Consider the following 24,038-nt stretch of genomic DNA (forward strand, 5'->3'; position numbering starts at 1 on the left):
CAAGGTTGCTGGCTTGAGCAAGAGGTCGCTCGGTCTGCTGTAGCCCCCCAGTCAAGGCACATATGAGAAAGCAATCAATGAATAACTAAGGAACCGCAATGAAGAATTGATGCTTCTTATCTTTCTCCCTTACTGTCTGTCTCTATCTGTCCCTCTAACTCTCTCTCTCTCACACACACACACAAAAATAAATAAAAAATAAAAAAAATAAAAAAGGGCTTAGGGTCAAAGAAAAAAAAAAGGCTTAGGTTCCCAGCCAGTCCCTCCTACCTCCAGGGGTTCGGGACAGTTGGACAGGGTGCAGGGACCCCTACCACAACAGACAAGCTAAGGTCCTTTTAGTACTATTTTTAGGAGTGGAGAGGATGTCACAGCAAAGATCACCTCCACCATTGGATTTTGTTGGCCTACATATCTTGCAGTCCCCATATCTTCTCTACGGCACCAAAGTTTACCAGGCAGCACACTGAGAGCAGTGGGTAGACCTGGGATCCCAAGCTCAAACTCTGCTGTACATTGCCCACAAAAGGAGGGCAGTGGCCTCACGGCTGCTACCTGGTTTAGGAACACTACCCCCCCCACTCCTCCACTCCCGCCCAACTTGGGCGAGTGGGTCTTGGTTCCCATGGTCCAGGCCACGCCTGCCAACCTGCCATTCTTACAATGCAGAACCCAAGGCAGAGCACATCCTGATGGTACATGAGGCCTGGCTAGACTGTGCCGGATGTCTGTCCTCTACGGCAGGATGTATCTCTGAGTGAAACTCACAGTCCCCTCATAAAGGCCCAGCCCATCTGTACCCCTCTAGGTACAGCAGCCTCTTCCATCCTGTCCTAAAGCCAATTACGAGCTGTCAGGCCACTCCTGAAACTGGGTGCTTATGACCAAGAACTACCCATAGTGCTTACTGCACACACTCCTGGGTGCTCCCCCATTTCCTCGAGGCCCTGGGAGGTCTTGGGTGGGACCCTGCTGGCTGCATGAACTACCTGGGAACAGTATGGCACTGAGGTGGAACCCCGTCCTGGGTCCTGGCACTGCTCCTGCTGCCCCCATCTCTCAAGCTTTGAGAAAGGACAGTGGCCATGCCCAGCCAGAGGTGGGGCAAGAGACCCATAAGATGGCCATGGCCAGACAGGAGGAAGGAGTTCCTGGTGTACCTGGTGTTCCAGCAAACTAAGATTGACATGCTGCCTTCCTGCCTTCTGCCAGCATCAGGGTCAGGCATGGTGAGTAGAGAGCAGAGGGAGGCTGATGGTCCACCCCAGAGCAGCAGCTCTTCCCAGACCACACAGCAGTGGGTGCAGAATGGGGACACTGGCAGCCAGCGGGGAAGCAGCCTCCCAGGCCTAGAGACCCTTCAGTCAGCCCAGGGCCCCTCCCATTCCCAGGGGGCTTCCTCCTGCCTGCCCTCCACCCCAGCATCTGGATGCTGTTAGAGTGTGAGCAACAGTCAATGGTCTCACTTTGCAAACACAGAACTATTGCTCACACCTGACATTATCCTTAGCACTTATAGCTTTTAGGGGCATTAAGCTGGTATTAAAGGAAATCTAGAAACCACTTTAAAATCTTCCACTCACTCCCTGACATGTGTTTGCTGCCACCCCTGTGAACACTTACTTGAAATGTTCTGAGTTGTCTTCCCACCAAGGGCTCAAGAGATGGCTCCCAGGATGCTCCTAACCTTGGTAAGGGTTCTCCAGTGGTGGCAACCATGTCCAGAGCCCCAAAGGGATCACTTTCTTTCTAGAGGAAGAACTTTCACCAAAATCCAACTCCTCCTTCTTAGGAACAGGGCTCTGTCATAGGACAGTTGGGGAGCACTGCCTGTCCTGAGCAGTCATGCCACCCTAGAAATGGCTCCATCCTTTCTGGGGTCCATGTGCCTCTGGAAGCTAATGGGAACCACAGCCCTGGAGGACTGTGCACCAAGGCCCTACCACATGATACCATACATGACACTGTGACCATCACTGGAATGCAGACCCTGAAACCCTTTGGGAGAAGCCCTAGAGGCCCTGAGATGAGGCTGTTGAAGGGGAATAGGACTGAGTGCAGGTGCCAGACAGTTGGTGAGGAGGCATGTGTCCTCCGCATCCTCCTCTGCATAGGTTGTGGTTTCGTCTGCAGCATACATTTTACTCTCAAGGGACATGGAACCTCTTCTTTAGGTACCCCCTTCCCCCCGCCGTGAGGCCCTCAGTCCAAGAGTCCACTTTGAAGAGCTCATTATTAACCACCACAACCCAGGCTCAACAACCCAACTGCCCTGTTTCTGGCACAGATAATGCCAGTGCAGAGCCTGAGGGACCACAACTCGTGCAAACCCATGGGCCCCTCCCAGCTCCCCACCCTACTCTTGGAGACACTGGGAGTAACCCTCTGCTTCCCATTCCCTCTCTTAGTCTTAGTGTGTTTATTCTCTGTTATAGGCTGAACTGTGTCCCCACACCCCAAATTCCAATGTTGAAGTTCTACCCCCAGTGCCTCAGAATGTGACCTTATTTACAAAGTCATTGCAGATATCATGAGTTCAGATGACATCATCAGGGTGGCCCTAATCCAATGTGACTGGTGTCCTTATAAAAGCCAGACATTTGGGCAGAGATGCTGGCATAGGGAGAAGGCCATGGGAATGCAAATACGGCATCCACAGGCCAAGGAGAAAGGCCTCAGGAGGAACCAGCTCTGCTGACATCTTGATCATAGACTTTAGGCCTACAGACCAGTGAGATGAGAAACTATTTCTGAAACACTCAGAGCCTCCATCTAAGGTGTTCTGTTAGGCAGCCCAAGCAGACTCAAATGCTTCCTCAACAATCATCTAGCTTGGCAAGTTTTCTGAACTGTAAGTAAATGGGACATTGTGCATATGTGCCCCCTGTGACATTCGAGGCTATGTCTAAGAATCTTATGGGCACAGAAGGGCAACTTTCATTTCTCCCACCTGCAGTAGAGGGTGTCCTCGCTCCCATCTTGTGAGCTGATGGCCAGTCTCTAGACCTCCCCTGACTTTTCTTCTACCTTTCTCTCTCCACCTACATTTAGATCAACACCCCCCACACCCAGCTGAGATTGTAAAAGGAGCTGGAGAAACCCCAGATAATGTGGAGGAAACTGTACCTTCAGATGCAGGAGTTCTGCCAACACACATGGCTCCATTTATTGAGCAATTCTTCCCTGCTTTTCAAAAATGTCCCTAATTTTGCCCATAAAGGTCTTTCATTCTTTGTTAGTTTTGTTTCAAGGTGCTTACTCTCTTGTTGCTTTTATTCTGAGTAGCATCCTAACGATAATGCCATGTGCCCACAGCTGGCCCATGAGAATGAGACCTGGCTTCTATGCATGGGACACATGTGGCACTTCTGCTGGATCTGAGTGACTCAATGGCTCAGTCCATGGATCCCTTTCTATAGGGGATCATGCCTCTGCCCAGATATTGCTGGCACATGCTTCCTGTCCAACCAGGCAACTTCTCTCTCCATCTTGCCTTCTGGGCCTCCTGGGTACCTTCAGCACACAGTTGTGGGACACTCCACTACGCAAGTGTGTGTTGGACCATCTGGGAATGCGCCAGCACACAATTCACCCAGAAACTCTCTACTCTCCCCTTGTGAGAAAGCCTGAGGGTCCCCATCAGGGACACTCAGTTTGCCAGCTAGGGGACACAGTCGCTTCCTAACCAGGAACCCTGGAGTCAACCTGTGGGTACGTCGAGGTGTGTATGCCTATCTTGAACTGTGACCCATGGATAGTTACCTCGAATACCACATCCTTATGAGCATACAACTCTGAGATAGGCAGGGCCATGCTGGGCTCACACATTCCAAAACACTGTCACAAATAAGGAAATTGAGGACCCAAGCAGAACCCTCTGGTGAGCTATGGCCTGTGACTGGGGCCTGTGGTACTACTGCCCGGTGATCCGCCATCTGGACCTCCACTATTGCCCAGTGCCTGGAAAGGGCCAGAGAGGAGAGGGCCCCACCTCTATCCTGGGGAGCAGCTGCTATGTGAAAACTTGGGAGCAGCTGAAGCTATAAATTAGCAAAAGGAAATCAGTCATAAAAAAGAAAACACTGTAAAACACAGGAGTAGAAACCTTTAAAATGCTCAGGTACTAGCCCTGGCCAGTTGGCTCAGTGGTAGAGCGTCAGCCTGGTGTGCAGAGGTCCCGGGTTCGATTCCCGGCCAGGGCACATAGGAGAGGCGCCCATCTGCTTCTCCATCCCTCCCCCTCTCCTTCCTCTCTGTCTCTCTCTTCCCCTCCCGCAGCCAAGGCTCCATTGGAGCAAAGATGGCCCGGGCGCTGGGGATGGCTCCTTGGCCTCTGCCCCAGGTGCTAGAGTGGCTCTGGTTGCGACAGAGCGACACCCTGGAGGGGCAGAGCATCGCCCCCTGGTGGGCAGAGCGTCGCCCCTGGTGGGCGTGCCGGGTGGATCCCGGTCGGGCGCATGCGGGAGTCTGTCTGACTGTCTATCCCCGTTTCCAGCTTCAGAAAAATACAAAAAAAATAAAATAAAATAAAATAAATGCTCAGGTACTGCCCTGGCTGGGCAGCTCAGTTAGATTGTTGTCCCAGTACACCAAAGTTGTGGGTTTGAACCCCAGTCAGGGCACTACAGTAATCAATAAACAAATGCATAAATAAGTCAAACAGCAAATAGATGTTTCTCTTTCTTTCTCTCTCCCTCCCTTCCTCTTTCTCATGAAAAATCAATACATTTTAAAAAATTAAAAAATGCTCAGATATTATTCCATGTAAAAGGGCCCCATGCTGCATGAAGGGCATGTTTCTGAGACACTCCCACCACGACCCTGGTGTAGGCTCACCACCAACTGATATAAACAGCAAACTCTTCTTTCATGACCAGACAGATCACACCTCTGCTGTGGCTGAATGTCTGTGGACCCCGAAAACGTGTATGTTGAAACCTACCCCCCAATGTGATGGTCTTAGAAGGTAGGTCCTGTGGGAGGTAATCGGGTCATGAGAGTTGGGGTCCTCATTAACGGATCAGTATGCTGATAACAGGTCACAGAGCTAGCCAGCAGCTCCGTGTGCAGTCACAGTGAGAAGTGCAGCCATCGGCAACCTGGAAGAGTGCCCTCACCAGAACCCGGCCACACCAGTACACTGGCCTCAACTCCCGGCCTCCAGAACCATGAGAAACAAATGTCTTGTTTCTAAGCCACCCAGTCTGAGGCTTTCTGTGACAACAGCCCAAACTGAAATTGCTTCTTCAACTTCTGGGAGAAGAGGGACTTTTCATAGCACCTCCTAGAATGTATGTTTTTATGAAATGCCTCACCCAGCCAGGAAAGCACATAAACTGGATTCTTAAAGAGTGGAGACTCTGTGGCCACAGTGAACACTGGCTTTTTCCACAAGCTGGGGGTCAGTAAGGAGCTAGAGTGGGCACCAGGCCTAGCCTGCCCACCTGACTGTAACTGACCTTCTGTGCCCTCTGCCTCTCGGCCCTGCGGTGGCAGCTGGGGATCCTCCTCCTCATCCTCGGGGTCAGCCTCCTGTGTGGCCTCCTCCTTCACACTACTACTGGTCTCCTCCGGAAGGGCCACCCCGGCTGCTCCCTCCCCTGGAAACTTGGGGTCTTCCGGCTTGGGCTTCTTGGGCTGACTGCGTTTCCGGTGAGACCTGGAGAGGGAGAGTCATCAGACAGGAGAGGAAACAGCAGAGGGGAGAAGCCCAAGGTCTGTTCTCAGCAGGATAGAGGCCCCACAACCAGAATCAGGGGACAGAGGGCCCCTAGGAGATGGCTCCAGGTGGCAGGGATGGTGGAGGGAGAGAGGCTTGGGCAGGGAGGGTAATAGGGATGGTGGGGTCATGTCAAGCGGGTGCTGATGACAGCTGGAGATAGGATGACTAGACGAACCCCAGGCTCTAGGAGCACCATGTGGTGGGTGTGGGAGGGACAGGGTATATGAAGGCAATGGAAACAGCAGCTTGTGGAAAATGCCTAAATGACAAACAAAACAAAAGGTGCACTTACGACAGCCCCGGCTTTTTGCTCTGCTCTTTCTTCCTCTCTAGATTTGGTTTCCTCTCCTCCTCAGTCTTTTTCCAGTGTCTGCTTTCTTTCAGACTAATTTGTCTAGAATGTAAATGTTAGGGAGTTTTTCTCTTGGACGTGTTAACTCCCCAAGACGCCTCATCTAAAGGCCTCAACTTGGACACCTGCTTCCGTCCAGTTCCCCACAGTCCCTGCATGCCTCTTCATGCTCAGGAGCTCCATGCCCAGGGAACAACCTGCCCATGTCCCTCTTCACCCTGTCACTGGCCTCCAAGGAAGGGACTGGGTCAGAGGGATGTCTTGGCTCAGGGTGACAGTCCTGGGAGTGGTGGGAGCAAATCTCAGCCCCCCCGTGAGAATTCAAGCTGAGGCTCAGCTATGGATTCTTAGTGAAAGTGAGAACTGGGGGTAAAAATGAAGAAAAGAAAGCAACAGAGAGGGTGGGCCTACAGATCAGTGGCCAGTGTACCCCTGCCAGGGGTTCTGGAAAATGAAGTGCTAGAGCCTTCCAGGGAGGGAACAGAGCAGCTTTTAGAATGACGGGAGGGCCTGACCTGTGGTGGCGCAGTAGATAAAGCATCGACCTGGAAATGCTGAGGTCGCCGGTTCAAAATCCTGGGCTTGCCTGGTCAAGGCACATATGGGAGTTGATGTTTCCTGCTCCTCCCCCCTTCTCTCTCTCTCTGTTTCTGTCTCTCTCTCTCTCCTCTCTCTCTCCTTTCTAAAATGAATAAGTAAAATAAAAAAATAAATAAATAAAATAGAATGACGGGAGGTGTTTGGTGCCCCAGGAGCTCCAGCAGAGGCAGGTGTGTGGAGAGGCCCAGCCTCAGGCAGGGCACTAACACCCTCCAGGGAACAGGGTGATGCCACTAAATGGCCACAGGCTCCAGGCCTCATGATCAACTCCCACTGCCCTTTCATCTTTCTCACTCAGCAGCCTGAGAATGTCAACGTTTCTAAGAGAGGTGGTAGCTGCAGCTCCCCTACATCCATGAGCTCTTCATGTGACCCCAGTGGGGTCAGACTCAGACATGGAGATCCTATGGCAGCCATACCCCCAAGGACCAACATTCACCAAGGAGAAGTAAGGTATCTGACTAGGGCAGGGTGGGGGTGCAGGAAGGGTCCATGGGCTCCTGATGCCAGGACTCCTACCTCCCACTGGGTGATGCCTACAGTAGCAGAACCTGACAGCTTCCTTGCTGCCTCCCCTTCCCACCCCTGCTCTCCATGCTGGTTTATGGGGCACCCCCTCCTAACCATCCCCTAACAACACCCTCTGTTGGTCGCTCCCATGGCTTTGCTACCTAACGTGAGAGCCCTGGTCTCTGCTGCTCCATCTCTCCTGAGCCTAGCACCACATGACAAGCCCCACTTGATGTTGGTAGCATGAACCAGCCCATGACCAAAGGCAAGAAGCGGGAAACATTCAGCTGGGGGATAGGGATTGAGCAACATGGGCAGAGGCATGGCATCACATACAGCATGGCGTGCAAGGGTCACTGCAAAGGGGGCAAGGGGATGGGAGGGGACACAGGAGCCAGAAATGCTCAGGGTAAGTATAGGAAATGCCATGTATGGCCACCACAGAGAGACGGGCAGAAAGCTCCAGGACCCGGCAGTAGATGCAGCTGGCTGTCACCAGCTGTCATCGGAGAGGAACTTCTCAAGTCTGGGAAAGCTGCGGTGCTGCAGGCTGAATACCCAAAGAAAACCCCACACTGGCTTCATGCAGCACCCACAAAAGGGGTGTCCTTTCACTGCCAACTCACCTTGCCTCGGTTTCCTGTAGTTTCCCAGCCCCTCGGTCCCTTCTCTCACACTCCACTCACCCGCCCCTGGAACCAGCCCTCCAGGCCCCTCTGACCCTGCCCACCTGCTCCCAGGGCTGACCCACTATAGCTCTGTCACAGAGAGCCCAGGCCTTCCTTAGCCCCCTACATTCCATGGGGCTCAGAGCTCTGGGGCCCCCCAGCCCCAGGGCCAGAACTCCAGCACCACTGGCCTCTCCAGTGTGAGATTCCCAGAATGGGTGGAATGAGGCGGACAGACTTGGGCAGAGGGCCATGCCCTACTTACTGCAGGGGGAAGGTAAGCTGAACATCAGCATACAAAGAAATACCCATTTTGTGAATACATAAGCTGGTAGATTAACACAGGAAGAATCTGGACAATCTGCCACAGAGTTGGGGGGAGAGGCATCCACCAGGCACATCCTAATCATATTTCAGCCCCAACAGCATCCCTGGGCTGCTCCCCAGACATCTTCCTCTCTTTTAGCTGTTTCTTCTCAGTTACTTCTATGTGTCTCTCCAATGATGCTTCCTCTGCCAAGTTACCAAGCTACACAGGCACAGACGCTGAGGGTAAGGCCATGTTTCCTGTTTCCACACCTACCAGCGACTCTGCTGAAATATGCCACTATCTCCAGTTGTGGCAAAATTCCATGTTTACATTTTTTCTGACTCTGTAAATATTGTTCATTCACACCACTTGCATTGCATCCTTTGTTCGGTCTACCTGGGGTTAGTAACTGGCCCTCTTTTAGATGCTTAGCTTTCCTGGTCCTCTCCCAGCTCTAGCATGGTCTCCTATGCAGGGTGTCACACACTCCTCAGTGACATCCTAGTCTTGAGACTGGTTTGGATTCTTCTGGGTTGGATTTGGTTTCCTTGATCCTGTATTTCCTAGCTGATGCCCTTTAGCTAGAGCACACCCTCCAGTAGTTTCCTCAGAAAGGAAGGGAAACCTAGGATTCTGTATGTCTAAAAAGATCCTTATTCCTCTCACATATTTAGTTGATAATTTGACTAGGTACATACTTCTGGGCTAAAAATCATTTCTCTTCTGACTTTTAAAAGCCTTGTCCCTTTGTCTGTTAGCCTTTAGCATTATGATCACTAAGTCCAAGGCCATTTGGGTCCTTTGTTCTTTATTTTGACATATTTATTCATTCCAGTAGCTCAGGATGCCCCAAGCTTCTGTTTAACCCAAGAGTTGTGATGTGCCAAGGTGTGCATAACATTCATCCCCTGTGCCAGACCCTTTCATCTGAAGATGTAAGTCTTTGGTTCCAAACATTCTTTCCTCTTTTTCTGAAACTCCTGGTAGAAGCTGGAGTTCCTCGCTCGAGCCTCTGACCTGTCCAAGTTGCTCTTCTATCGCCCCTGGTCTAGGAGGTTTCCCAAGCTGTCTCCCATCCCATCTATTACATTTTCTTCGCTCTCATGTTAAATATCCAAGAGCCATCTCTTTCCCAAATGGTTCTTTTCATAGCAACAGGTGCTTCTATCATAAATGCACAGCTGACCCCTCTAAGGAGAATGTGAGAGTTTTCTTCTGTACACTACCTCATCCCTTTCCAGGGAGTTCTGCTTTTCCTTTTTATTTGAAACGCTCTCTGTTTTCTGTTGAGTTTCTTCAGAGGTTTAGGGACCCCTGGCTGAGTTGTGTGAGGGACTAAGGAGGACATTTGTGGCTGTACGGGAGTGAGCAGGGCTTACTGAAGGGGACAGAGAGGGCAAGAGCCCTGTCACTTCCCAGGAGACCTCCAGTATTAGAATCTATTGCTTTGCTCTGCTGGGCCACTCTGTGACCCACAGAGGATCCTTACAGTCTCTGGCCTCAGGTTGAGGACAGTGGGGCTAACAGCAAGGCTTCTACAACCTCACCCTCAGAAAGACCCCTCCCTCCCGTCCAGAACTGCTCAGGTTTGACCCAACCAGGCAGCAGGGCCACAGTCCTCTGCTGAGAGATGGGTTGGGGCATGGGGTGCCCAGAGCCCAGCAGTTCCTTACACATCTGCCTTTAGCCTATCTTGGTCCCCTGTCCCAGCAGGTGTCCATATCTCAGATTCCATGCCTTTCTGAAGTTCCTTGGGATGAACTAGCCACGCCCCGTCTGTCAGCCCTCGGACTGAGTTTTCTCTGGGTGGCATAGTCAGGTGTCACTTTCCCATCCTTTCCTTCTTTTCCAAGTCTGCTGCAGCTACTCAGCTATCATTGTCCCTCTCCTATTCTCTGTCACTCCTTTATAGTCATTGGAATAGCATTTCATGGGAAGATGGAGATAAATGTGTACTTTACCTGTCAGGCTTAACTGGACATCACTTAGTAAAGTTTATACAAACCAAATATTGGAACTAATACTTATACTAATATTTCCAAGATGGAAGCAGGTGTCCATCTTGCAGGAGAAGCAAAGTGGGGCCTCCTCATTAGCCCCCACCCAATGCAGTGAGCTCAGAGTGGCGCCGGGTCCTGTCACCAAGGAGCCCAGAGCATAGAGTCCCTTTATACTGATATATTGATAGCAGGGCTATCAATTCTCACAGAACCAGCTTTTACCCAGGGCTTCTGACTCTACAGCAAGAATATGGGGTATCCGGCCCTGGCCGGTTGGCTCAGCGGTAGAGTGTCGGCCTGGCGTGCGGGGGACCCGGGTTCGATTCCCGGCCAGGGCACATGGGAGAAGTGCCCATTTGCTTCTCCACCCCCCTCCCTCCTTCCTCTCTGTCTCTCTCTTCCCCTCCCGCAGCCGCAGCCGGGGCTCCATTGGAGCAAAGATGGCCCGGGCGCTGGGGATGGCTCCTTGGCCTCTGCCCCAGGCGCTGGAGTGGCTCTGGTTGTGGCAGAGCATCGCCCCCTGGTGGGCGGAGCATCGCCCCTGGTGGGCGTGCCGGGTGGATCCCAGTCGGGCGCATGCAGGAGTCTGTCTGACTGTCTCTCCCCGTTTCCAGCTTCAGAAAAAAAAAATATGGGGTATCCAAGGCTGCTGGTGCCAGCCGCCCACCGGGTCAGGTACAGGGAGCTGTGCTCCCAGCCTCAGCCCCCTTCTCCCCTTTGCCCAGCCCTAGGGCACGTGCCCGCTTTCCTCCCAGCACTCCCTGCCCCTGCAGACAAGTAGAATTATGGCATTTAGAGGCACTTGCCTTTGAGAAACTGCTAAAGGTGTTCTGGGGAAGAACAATTTAGAAAACAGTAAGTCACCAGGGCAACAAGCTCTTTCAGGGCCTGGCAGTCCCCAGGGGTCACAGGGCCCTTCCTTGAGCGGCTAGAAGCTGTGCCTATGGGGGAAGAACTGAGGAGCACAGCAGGGCCAGGGTGACCCTGGTGGGAGTGGGGTTAGAGGCACAACTGTGTCCAGTGTCAGGTCAGGAGGCATCAATTGGGGCCCTGGAGCTGCTCCTGTCTCATTTCCATGGTGATCTGAGGGTCCTGGTGGGAGTTGGTGTGGGTGTGTGAGCAGGGCTGGAGGGCTCCCCACGGGTAGCTGGAGGTCACAGCCAGTAGAGCCAACAGGGGCTGGGGTGGGATTGGGACCAGTGGGTCCTGGGGAGGGAGTATGTCTCCTCTCCGCCCTCCTCTCTGCACTAGCGTGGTGGCAGCAGCTAAGATGTTTTGCAAATGTGTGTGCAGCGGGCTGAATACACACCTGCTGCAACATGTGGTCAATGGGCTGCATTTGTCAATGCTCTCGTTAGAAGTAAGAAGAAGGCAAGAGGAAAAGAGAGTCTGTATGTGGAGAAAGGCTATTGTCTAGAATGGGGAGAGGGGAGCCTGGCAGAGACGCAGCCTGGGTTAGGCACCAGACTCTATGGTGGCCTGTGCCAGCAAAACAGGGATCACCTGGTGGTGAAAGCTGAACAGGCCACAGAGCAAGGAGCAAGAAGGTCCCAGCTCTGTGTCCTGTTTGTCATGGAGGAGGGTCAGTGTACCCAACAAGATTTAGGCATGGAAGATAAATCCACAGGAGGGTGATAAGAACTGGAAAGATCATTCTGTCCCAGAGGGGCCAACACCTGTCCTCTGATCCGAGATGACATGTGAGGCACAGTGTGGGGGGCTCCCTGGACCCTCAGTATGGAGGGAGGGTGGGACATGGCTGAGTTGGTCTGAGCAGGGATCAGGGAGAAGCTGCAGCGCCGAAGGACAAAGTGAGCCTGCAGGAGTACATGGAGGTAGGGGTCGGGGGCAGCAGATGGGCATGGAGCCCACCACAACACCACACCCTCTGTCAAGGGTAGGGGTTCCCATCCAGGGACCCTGGGTGGTGCCAGAAACATTTGTGGCATTAGGACTGGGGAGCTCCTGACATTGACTAGGAGGGGGCAGGGATGCTGATCAATACACCACAATGCACAGACAGGCCCCCACAGACAATGACCAGCCCAAGTGTCAGTAGTGCAAAGGGGTAGATGAGAGTAGGGGAGATACATATCTGTGGCCTAGAAGCCACATTTGCCCCTACTCCTATCCAGCCAAAGCCACCCTCCCCCTCAAAACAAACTCTTTGAGGCTCAGGAGTGTACCTCCCTCAGTGGAGACCAGGCACAGCTGGGCAGGAGCAGGATGGTCACGTGTTGTGGGCACAAGGCCAGGAGAGAAAGGTACAGGTAATTCTGAGAATCATAATTCTCAGGTGGAGGAGACAAAAGTCTTGAGCTTTGAGATGTCAGTCCCCCAAGTCAACCTTTTCAAAAAACGCCCCCCCCCCCGACTTAAAAATGAAAAGGGAAACAGTCTTATTTTACATACTACAGGCTTTAAAGGAAATTATATCCTTGGGAACATGACTTAATCTGTTATTTAGTCCCTCTGTCGGACTGTTGGAATGTTACAGCTCCCCGTCGGAGGCAAAGGAGGCTGAGGTGAGAGAGGAACACTCCAGAAAGGAACAGTGTGTGACAAGCAGGCCAGGAGCCCTCCACAGAAGGTCAGCAAGTGCAGGGGGGAGCTTGAGGGGAGCGCAAGGGGTGCAGTAGGCAGGGAAGCTTCCTCTGCACACAGAAGGTTCTGGCCAAGGCAAGCACAGCTGGCTGAGGCCCCTGGTCCTCTAATCTCATCCATTTTTGGAGTGTGCACCTATTTATTGGCAGTCTGTTCTGTTGACCAATTAGAATGACCACAATCAATTAGCCATTATGCAAATGCTGCACCAGACTCTGTTCAGCAAGCTCACTCTGCTCGGAGGGATCAGGAGCTGCAAGGAGCTGCCTCACCAAGAAGCTGCTTTTCATGAAAACACACAGATCAGTGGGAATCAAAGGGACAGAAAACAAAAGAAATCAGAAAAGAGACTCACCTTCATGTGGGCTGTCAGGAGATGTGAAAGCATTCTGGGCTGATGGGACATTCTCAAAGAGAGAGGCCAAGGGGTAAGGGAAATACGTGGGTGAAGTCTAGACTATCCAAGATTCTGGATTCACAGATGAATGCATTGAAAACTAGAACAGCCCAGTTGGAGAAGAAAGTTCTGGACTGGGCATGACCACTTAGCCAGGATGATTTTTCCCAGAAAAAGTTCCAAGGGTATTTCTGCAGAGTGTGGGAGTGCCACCAACCAGGCACAGCAGAAGGAAGGAATTGGCCAAGCCCCCACCCTTTCAATGGCCAGACTCAGGGGCCAGCTGTTCATCATCAGTGGGGACAAAAAGAAGCCACAAGTGACCAAGAGGCTGTAGATGGAAAACCTTGCCCAAGGCCCAGACCCAACCGTTGCCTGTTCTGGTGTGGCCCACAAACTAAGAAAGTTGTTTCCATTTTTAAATGACCCAAAAGTTAGCCTGACCTGTGGTGGCGCAGTAGATAAAATGTCAACCTGGACCGCTGAGGTCGCTGGTTCAAAACCTAGGCTTGCCGGTAAAGGCACATATGGGAAGTAACTACTATGAGTTGATACTTCCCGCTTCTCCCCCCCCTCCCCACACACCTTTCTCTCTCTCCTCTCTCTCTAAAGATCAATAAATAAATAAATTTATATAAAAAAAATTAGGCCCTGGCCGGTTGGCTCAGTGGTAGAGCATCAGCCTGGCGTGCAGGAGTCCCGCGTTCGATTCCCGGCCAGGGTACACAGGAGAAGCGCCCATCTCCTTCTCCACCCCTCCCCTCTCCTTCCTCTCTCTCTCTTCCCCTCCCATAGCCAAGGCTCCATTGGAGCAGGGTTGGCCCGGGCGCTGAGGATGGCTCTGTGGTTTCTGCTTCAGACGCTAGAATGGCTCTGGTTGCAACAGAGCGACGCCCCAGATGGGCAGAGCATTGCCCCCTGGTGGGCATGCCGGATGGATCCCGGTCAGGCGCATGCAGGAATCTGTCTGACTGTCTCTACTGTCTGGGGTGGCTTCATGGAGTTGAGTGGTTGTAGACAGATCATCTGGCTCTCAAAGCTGAAAACATCCTCACTGGCTCTTTGCAGGAATGCTGGCCAGGCTACTCTGGGCCATCCCTCCCCACCATAGTGCACACCCAGGGCTCAGCAAGGATTTGCTGAACATTCCTTGGGTACCAAAAATGAATCTGTTAGAAGCCTGTGTGAGCAACTCACATCTTTGAAAGCCTGGACATTTCCCAGAGAGAAGAGAAAAATGGGGACCACCTTCTAGAACTGCAAGGTGGACTGCAAGGCGCTGCCAGGGGCACAGTGCTCACTGCTGCCTCTATCCTGGCAGAAAGCTAATTTCCTCCTCCTCCTGGACCTGCCACCCATGTCCCCAAGGCCATGGCGCTTATACCAAGAGAGTGCAAGCACTTTACCCTCTCCTCCCCTACTTGGACACCAGGCACAAGGTTGGGCAGACAATACGCTGCCATGAAAGGCAGGGGGCAGGAGGGGTTCCGTGAGATAATGAGGGTGACAAAAGATGACCCTGGGGGGACGGGTCTCTCATTGACCTCCATGACTGTGAATCTGAGCAGCACATTATCGGAAATACCAAATGAGCAACCAAAACACAAAATTGGCAGGGGCTCCCGGCCCACACAAACCAAGCACTGGACCCCCTGTGCACCATGGCTCCAGCATGATACCCACCACAGTTTGGAGCCAAGAAGGGCCCGGCAGCCCCAACATGGAGACATAGGGTTCTCTCACCAAGGGTCACAAGCAGAAGAGGAAGAGAGACAGCATGTGCCATCCCAGAGAGTTAACTAGATGGTTAGAAGGTCAAAGGGCCAGCCTCCCAGGAGCTGGTGGACAGAAGCAAAAAGGAAACTGAATCTAACAACACAGACTTATTGCAAAGCCCACTGATCACACATGCAAGAGTGTGAGGGCCTGAGAAACACTCTTATTCAGAAGCAGCAAGAAACTGAAGAGGAAGAGGAGGAGAAGAAATGAGAAGAGAGGAGAGAGATGAGAGGAGAGAGGAGAGAGGAGAGAAGAAAAGAAAAGAAAAGAGAAAAGAAAGAGAGGCAGGAGGGAACAGCCTACAGCCAGCTGCCAGCAGGGAGTGGCTGGAGTGGTGTCATTTACGGTTACCAGCAGAGCCAGGCACAGGGCAGTTCCTTGGCAACTCACCTGCGGAGGAGTTTGGACTTGAGTGAGGCCCGGGAGGTGCTCCAGGTGCTGAGCTCGGGGCTGCTTAGAGCTGTGGGTCTGGTGTGGTCAAGCACTGTGAGGTCCTTGCCTTGCTTCCACAGCTCATAGCGCTCTGGCTGCAGGATGCGCACGAAGACGTCCATGGAGATCTTGACCATGTCCTTCCGGCACGTGCACTGCAGGAGGCAGGGTGGAGACCCTCTGAGCCTGAGGGTGAGGCACCCTACTCTAGACAGGAAATAACATCCTCCTGTCCCAGGTGGAAGTTAAAGCCACTGAATGTCCTTTTTTGAGCCATACCCCCTAAACGGGAGCCTCTAGTCCATCACCTGCCACATGGTACCATGGAATGAGTGCGAGGCGGCTTGGAGCAGGTGATGTCCTGAACAGGAAGTCCCTGTGTCCAGAAGCTTCAAGCAAGGGGCAAACGCATGTGATGAGGACAGGCTCAAACAGGGTCTCTCTTATACACCCCCTCCAGCAAACCACAGGTTCTCAGAGCCTCTACCTCCATGTTACAATGTCATGGTGGCCCCTAGGACTGGGGATGTGCAGGAGGGACCAAACCATAGGTATCCTGGGGACACCTGACACTTGAGGGAGTTGTGAGAAACTTGAGGGAGTTGTGAGGGGGCCACAGAAACCAGCCAAGAATCCCAGAATCTAGGCTCAGATAACTAGCCCTCAGTCAATGAGAAGAACCCAGGTGACCTTGGCCTTACCTACCTATGAATGAGGCCAAGATCAGACCAGAAGAGCATCCTACTTTGAAAAGGTGAAACAGAGGGGATACTGGTCTAGAGGAGGGCTGGCAACCTCCATAAAAGGCCAATATTTTCAGCTTTGTGGCCCACACAGTCTCTGTTACAACCTCTCAACTTTGCACTGTAGCTGGGAATCATCAGATATTACATAATAAACTAATGGGCATGGCTGTGTACCAATAAAACTTAATTTACAAAAAGAGGCAAGGCCGGATTTGGCATAGGCTATAATTTGCTGGCTTCTGGTCTAGGCTCCAGAGCAGGGGTCCCCAAACTTTTTACACAGGGGGCTAGTTCACTGTCCCTCAGATCACTGGAGGGCCAGACTATAAAAAAAAACTATGAACAAATCCCTATGCACATTGCACATATCTTATTTTAAAGTAAAAAAAACAAAACAGGAACAAATACAATATTTAAAATAAAGAACAAGTAAATTTAAATCAACAAACTGACCAGTATTTCAATGGGAACTATGGGCCTGCTTTTGGCTAATGAGATGGTCAATGTCCGGTTCCATATTTGTCACTGCTAGCCGTAACAAGTAATATGACGTGCTTCCAGAGCTGTGACACGTGCTTCCCGCATCACCGGAAGTAGTACTGTACGTGAGCAATGCCGCGCTTTGTGGAGCATCCGCATCCTGTGCTCCTCTCACTGACCACCAATGAAAGAAGTGTCCCTTCCAGAAGTGTGGCGGGGGCCGGATAAATGACCTCAGGGGGCCGCATGTGGCCCACGGGGCCGTAGTTTGGGGACCCCTGCTCCAGAGTATAGAGCAGTCCCTACAATGTTGGCAGACTTCCAGAAGAGGGCTCTCCACATGGATGGCTAAAGCCGTGTGGAAGCTCAGGAAGGGGGTCCAGAGGATGAGGGGACCTCAGGAGTGGCCTTGATCCTGGGATGCCACACTTGCCTTCCTCTAAAGTAGGCATAGTCCTTGCCTCCTTCTGGAGACACACACACCTGAGGACATGCCTGTCCTGAGAACCATGACAGGAGGTCGTGGGGTAGCTATCCCTCAGGGACACCTGCACGGCAGTCCCTGAAAGCTGAGACTCTTGTGACCACTCTATCTGCCTCCCTGTCAAATAAACAGGCTCTGGAAAAGCCCTTTTCCAACCATAACTAAAAACTAATTTCTGTTTTAAATGCACATCTCTCCCTCTTTTTTCAACCTTGCTGTCACTGCTACTTTCTCAATGGAAATGAAAGAAACAATAAGGAAAACACTTAATTAAATGAGGCAATTATGTACATTGCCCTGACAAGCCCCTCAAATTTCCCTCAATTTTCTCCAGAAACACTGAGGTATTTATGACCCTAAATCCAAGGCTATTGGGGGTGGGGTGCAAGAGAAGCTGCAGAAAATGTCCTGGGGAATTTCCTGCAGCCCCAGCATCCCCCCCTGTCCCCAATCCCAAGGGCTTAGACTTATAAACAGCAATGACACAATCACTCCAAGAGGGAGGAAATATTTATGGCCAAGAGATTCCCAGCAAACTCAATTCATTTAATGAAAAATGCACAACACAGAAAGGTTGGCAGTGTAATTTGTGGAGTAGCGAGACCACAGATGGTGCCTATGTTTCAGAATCCTGGCTGAGCCACGGCCTCACCTGCATCACCATTGACAGCAGTTTAAGGAATTTATATTGAGCGGCTCTGCAATTGCTTTTAAGTAATTAAAAAAGCACCTGTGTGCACCCATAGAGGGATCACATGGACACAAGTCAGGGAGCCAACTGCCCCAATGGCCTAGAGCCCAGCCTGTCCCCACTGCTCCAACCAGAACAAAGCTACTCAGGACAGTCACTCTCACAGCTCTGTGCAGATTCTGGGTGAAATGGGGTTTGCCATGGGCTGAGGGTGGAGATTTAGGGAGCATGGGCACCTGGTCAGAAAACAGAAGGAAGAAGGCAGGTCCTCTGGGTCCTAGGAAAGGGAAGTGACAGCTTACTGGACTTAGGACTCAGTCACAGTCACCTACCTCCATGGGCTGAGCAGCTGAGCAGCTTAGCCCAGTGATGCAGGCACTGCAGACCCATTAATGTGTTTCAGCTGATAATTTGGGTAAGGAAGTTGCTACGGTAACTTATTAGGGGCTTTCAAGGGCTGAACATGCCAGACCTGCAACAGCTTCTCCCACCCGGCCACCTTCTCTTCTGGGGTCGTGCATAGTGGGTATCACATGCAGCTATTTCACTCTGGGCCCAGAAGCATGCATGGAGTGCCCCTATCCTGCAGAGGCCATCCTGGAAAGGGGGTGGGAGCAGGAGGGAGACTAGAGGCTGGTGGTGGAGTTCTCAGGACAGCCTCAAAGCAGTGCCCAGGGAGGAAACTGAGAACAAACTGCACTATTGTTTTCCCTAAGATTGTCTCCCCTCCGTCTGTTGGGCTCCCCAAACTTCTGGGATACACGTTTTCATAAGGATCTGCTGGACTGACTAAAACGGACAGTTTCTGCTGCTCTCATTCCAGCTCCTCGACCTGGCAGTCCCCCAGCAGCACTGCGACAGAGACAGAATGCACCTTCCCAAGGAGTTTGGCCATGTCTTTAGTTTCTGATGGAGAAACTGAGCACCGGCTGACCAGGTGGTGGTGCACTGGATAGTGTTGACTTGGGATGCTGAGGACCCAGGGTCAAAACTCTGAGGTCACTGGCTTGAGCGTGGGATCATAGACATGACCCCATGATCGCTGGCTTGAACCCAAGGTTGCTGGCTTGAAGGCCAAGGTCACTGACTTGAGCCTAAAGTCACTGGCTTGAGCCCAAGATCACTGGCTTGAGCAAGGGGTCATTCACTCTGCTGTAGCCCCCCCGGTCAAGGCACATATGAGAAAGCAATCAATGAACAACTAGAGACTAAGGAGCCACAATGAAAAATTGATGCTTCTCATCTCTCTCCCTTCCTGCCTATCTGTCCCTATCTGTCCCTCTGTCTCTCTCTCTGTCTGTCACACACACACAAAAAGAGGCATAATCACGGTGCAGTGTAGGGGATGCAGAGTGTGTGGCCTGGGTCCCACTGATGGTCTGTTCTCACAGATGGTCTGTTCCAAGACAAGCTGTACTATCAATGGGTCCCCTCCCCAAGCCTGCCTGTCTACCTTGGGATGGGCCTCTCATCCACAGGGTGGGCCTGTCCACTAAGGGCTCAGCCCCTATCTTCTCACCCCCATCCCAAGATCCTGGGCCCGGCACCTATAGCCCTTCTCCATTCACCACTGATGCCAGCAGAGTGAAGAGGCACATTTGGGCTGGGGCTGATGGGCACCCCTCTCTACACCCCCAACACTCGTGAACAGAAACTGGCTCTCAAATAGTGCCTAACATCAAGAGAGGCCTAACAGGCCACAAAGTGTATCTCAAAGAGCCCTTGACAGTGCCACCATTCCAGGAGCTAGCTGCCTGCGCCAGTTTAATTAGTAGAATGTGTTCAATGACGCTCTCTGAATACAGGAGGAACAAGTGCTGTTTCAAGTGACAGCATAGAGAAGGCACAGCTCCACCACCTGCAAACTTTCCCGGAAGAGGAAGGACAGGATGGCTTGGCCACCATCGCCTCATGCAGCCCCTAGCAAGGCCTGGCTGTTGGAGACAGCAGATACCAGATGTAACCAGACAGAGATGGAGGCACAGCTCTGACAAGCCCTGAACAAAATGCAGAATGTGGCTCCTCTCAGCAAGCATGCCACTCACCTCCCCTTCCTAGGGATCTCACCCAAGGAAGTGAGAAATCCAGACAAAGCAGCTCTCTGCTTCATTACTGAGAGAAGCATACACACACGCACACTCATGCATAGGAAAAATTCTAACCATGCTGTTCAACAACTGTGGACAGATTGGATAAATGATAAATCCACCCGACAACACCATTTAAATAACAGAAACGTTCTCAAGACAGATTTGTTATCTGAAGAAATACAAAATGCAAGGTCATAGTAAAGCTCCAATTAAGAGCAAAAATCTTTAGAAAAAAAACAAGGACATTCATCAAACCCCAACCATGGTTCTTGGGTTTGTGGAGTCAAAAAATCTTTGTGTTGCCCTGGCCGGTTGGCTCAGCGGTAGAGCATCGGCCTAGCATGCGAAGGACCCAGGTTCGATTCCCGGCCAGGGCACACAGGAGAAGCGCCCATTTGCTTCTCCACCCCTCCGCCGCGCTTTCCTCTCTCTCTCTCTCTTCCCCTCCCGCAGCCAAGGCTCCATTGGAGCAAAGATGGCCCGGGCGCTGGGGATGGCTCTGTGGCCTCTGCCTCAGGCGCTAGAGTGGCTCTGGTCACAACATGGCGATGCCCAGGATGGGCAGAGCCTCGCTCCATGGTGGGCATGCCGGGTGGATCCCGGTCGGGTGCATGCGGGAGTCTGTCTGACTGTCTCTCCCCGTTTCCAGCTTCAGAAAAATGAAAAAAGAAAAAAATATCTTTGTGTTTATTTTGCTAAATCTCTTTACTGAGCAGGTATATGATTTAAGTCAGACTGGGTAAATTATTATGGGGGCAAATCTGGCCTGCCACCTCTTTTTGTAAATAATATTTTGTTACATCACCCTATCCTCTGCTGTGTAGGTGCTATTATGGCAGAGCTGAGCAATCACACAGAGACTGCATGGCCTGCAAATCCCCAAATAGTCACTATCTGGTCCTTTACTGAAAGTATGTCCAACTTTGATTTAAGTTGTAAAATAATTTTTATAGGGTAACTTGAGATCTAAGGACCTCAGTTGTGAAGCTCTCACATGCCAACTTCAGTGAAATGTGTGAGTGATTACAGATATGTGCTCTGGGCTGAATTGTGTCCTCCCAAATTCCTATGTTGAAGCCCTGAAGCTCACCCAATGTGATTGTATCTGGAGACAGGAGCATTAGGAGTTAATTAAGGTTAAATGTAGTCATAAGCGTGGGGTCCCGACCATACAGGACTGACGTCCTTTTAAGAAATACAGGACTGACGTCCTTTTAAGAAAAAGAAGAGACATCAAATCTCTCCCAGGTCCACCACCCCTCAACATGTAAGGACACAGCAAGAAGTCAGCCATCTGCAAACCAGGAAAAGAGTCCTCAGCAGAACCCAATGACCCTGGCACTCTGATCTCAGACTTCCAACCTCCAGAACTGTGAGAGATAAATGTCTATTGTTCAAGCCTCTCAGTCTCCAATGCTTTGTTACAGTAGCCTGAACTGACTGAGATGGGTATCCTATGGGGAACTTACTATTGTCCCATGTTTTACTGAGCATGGCGAGCTGTGCACTCCCCACTACCCTACCTGGTTCCAGAATCCACTCTCACCCTGTGCCAGGAGCACCTACAGCCTGATGCCCAGAGGCCTGGCCTCAGTTTCCACCTCTAGGTCACATGCCCCCCACCTGCAATCTCAGCTGGCCACTCACGGTGAGGAAAACAGGACCTCAGTGGGCCTGGGCCAGCTGTATTTCTAACACACTGGGGCTCAGACCCCACCTTAAACAGGACCTATGGGCCCAGTGGGGCCTGCCCCATGCTGTTTGGAGGCATAGTTTCCCCTCCTAACAGAGGTGCCAGCTCTTAACCTAAGCCACAGATTTCACACTTTCTGACTGGGCCTACCCCAGGGTTTTCTGTGTTACTAAACTCAGACACTCATAAATAAAAGAACACAGGATCGAGGTCTTTGAAATGACACCTCAGGAATGAAGGGGCCAGGCCTCTGGTCCCCTAGTTTAACTGAAAAGTATTACTCCAGGGCCTACATCAGAAAGTAAAAAACTGACAACCTTCAAGGTGAGGTCTTCTTGTTCTATCTTTTGTGGTGGTGGTGTGGATGGGATCCCTCTTCTTCCTATATGCTACACCTGAAAGCTGTTAACATCTGTATGTTGTTAAGGGGAACATTTAAGATGAGGTCTGAGATACAGGCATGGCTTCTCCAATAACAGAGCATTGTTTCAAACCTCCTTAGCCTTAAGAACAGTCTGACTCAGAGAGGAAGCAAGCGCTAAGGACCTTTAATTTCCCAAGGTTTTAGATGTTTAAAAAGAAAGGCACAGCTCTCAGATTAGATTCTGCAATTGAAACCATAAAAACCCAGAGCAAAATGGTTTCCAACTTTTAGCTCAAAATGAGTCCCATCACCCACGTCTGATTATACCCTCTGTCTAATAAGGATGAATTGATGCAGTTTCACCGCACAACACTGGGCCCTGCCCTGCAGCAGCTACAGCAGAATTGCGAAGAAATAAACACATGTGAGAGACAGGAATGTGGGTACAGAGAAGAGCTACATCCACTAATGTCCACTTGACCCTCCCCTTGGTTGCCAGGAAGAAGAGCCTAGTATGTGCTCTTCTCGTCCTGCCACTCCAGTTACTGGCACTTTTGCCTAGATGAGGCTCTGGAAGAGGTCTCTGCTCTTGCCTCCTTGCCCACCCCATAACTAAACCTCAGGACTCATCCGAGTCCCTCAGGTATACATGTGTCCAACTCCAGATCAGCAAGAAAGGGAGACAGGGAAAGAAGTGGGGAGAGAGGGGGGACAGGACAAGCAGAGAGGAGAGGGGAGGAAAGGAGGTGGGAAGAGAGGCAATAGGGAGGAGGAAGGGAGGGGACAGATGGGGGTAGGGAGGCTTTGGTGTGGCTGGAGCTTCACAGGGCAGAACCCCAGCCACCAGAGCTCAGGTCATTCCCCACACAGGGTACCCCCAATACCAAGCTTTCTGTCACATAAGCACTGGCCTATGTGACCCCAGTAGCTCAAACCCATCAGACTCATACAAAAGGCTGGAGTCTTGAGAGTTCCAGCCAGAGGCTCAACAAGATGTACATTTGTCACTTCTAAATGACAAGAGTTACAACCAGCAAGTCTAAGGGCCCTGGACCTAATGTGAGCCCCGAGCCAAGAGCAATGAGGCGCTCGCCCTGCATCAGAAGACTGACACATCAAATAGCCTGACACTCATGCCAGGGTCTCCTAGGACCTGCTGCTAAGTTAAAGGAAAACGAGAAAACAGGGTAGGGTGGAGGTTTAACACTGGTTATCAGAGCAGGGCTCCAAGCAGAGACAGACTTCTTTCCAAAGCATAAAAAACAAAAATTGAAATGTCATCTGGCTCAGAGCTGGTGGCCTGTGGGGTCTAGCAGCGCTTGGCTGGAGCTGTCCCAGTTGCAGAGGGCAGAGGGTAGAGGGCAGGCTCAGAGGGCCAATGGTGCCCGGGCTCTCCATGCTTACGGCACATGCAGGGCACCTCCCTGAGGGATCAGCCACCAGCACAAGACCCTGACTGCCAGAGGAGACCCCACTGCAGGCCTATAACTGAGGACTGACCGCCTCAACTCCAGCTCTTCCAGCTTGAAAGCAAAATAAATTTAACCTTTTCACAGGTGAATATGAATGCCCAATACGACCCAGAGGATCTTACTACTTGACATTTCCACGGTGTGAGGTGTGCAAAGCACCTCACCACCACTTATGGGCTGCTACCCAACAAGTGGATCTCAATCAGCAGGCAGGAAGCCCTCATCCCCTGGTTCCATGCCCCCGCCCCCTGCCTTATGTCCCTCCTTCACCCCTGATGCCCAGCCCCTCTCCAAACCTTGCTCCAGAGGTGCCCAGCTCCACACTCCCTACTCCTCTCTGGCTTTGATCCTTGTCAGCACTGAGGTACCAGGGTCCTATGGCTAGTCATGTCATTGAAAACAGAAGTGTTGCCTGACCTGTGGTGGCACAGTGGATCAAGCGTCGACCTGGAACACTGAGGTCGCCGGTTCAAAACCCTGGGCTTGCCCGGTCAAGGCACATATGGGAGTTGATGCTTCCTGCTCCTCTCCACTCCTCTCTCTCTCTCTCTCTCTCTCTCTCTATTTCTCTATCTCTCTCTGTCTCTCTTCTCTAAAATTAATTTAAAAAATTAAAAAAAAGAAGTGTCATAGTAGCACTGACA

General features: G+C 51.6%; 1 protein-coding gene across 5 annotated transcripts in view; it reads right to left on the reverse strand.

Moving 5' to 3' along the window:
• KDM4B (lysine demethylase 4B) overlaps positions 1–24,038 on the reverse strand; it is a 171,793-nt gene that overhangs the window by 22,186 nt on the left and 125,569 nt on the right. For 3 of the 5 annotated variants that reach the window (XM_066275110.1, XM_066275091.1, XM_066275100.1), the window contains exons 10-12: positions 15,333–15,529; positions 6,015–6,116; positions 5,460–5,659 (exon numbers count right to left, since the gene is read on the reverse strand). In XM_066275110.1, the coding sequence (XP_066131207.1) occupies positions 5,460–5,659; positions 6,015–6,116; positions 15,333–15,529 (499 nt within the window). The remainder of the gene's footprint in view (positions 1–5,459; positions 5,660–6,014; positions 6,117–15,332; positions 15,530–24,038) is intronic. The other 2 variants (XM_066275126.1, XM_066275118.1) reach the window with 1 other exon arrangement.

Source organism: Saccopteryx bilineata, chromosome 1 (genome assembly GCF_036850765.1).
Source record: "Saccopteryx bilineata isolate mSacBil1 chromosome 1, mSacBil1_pri_phased_curated, whole genome shotgun sequence".
In the NCBI taxonomy this organism is placed as follows: Eukaryota; Metazoa; Chordata; class Mammalia; order Chiroptera; family Emballonuridae; genus Saccopteryx; species Saccopteryx bilineata.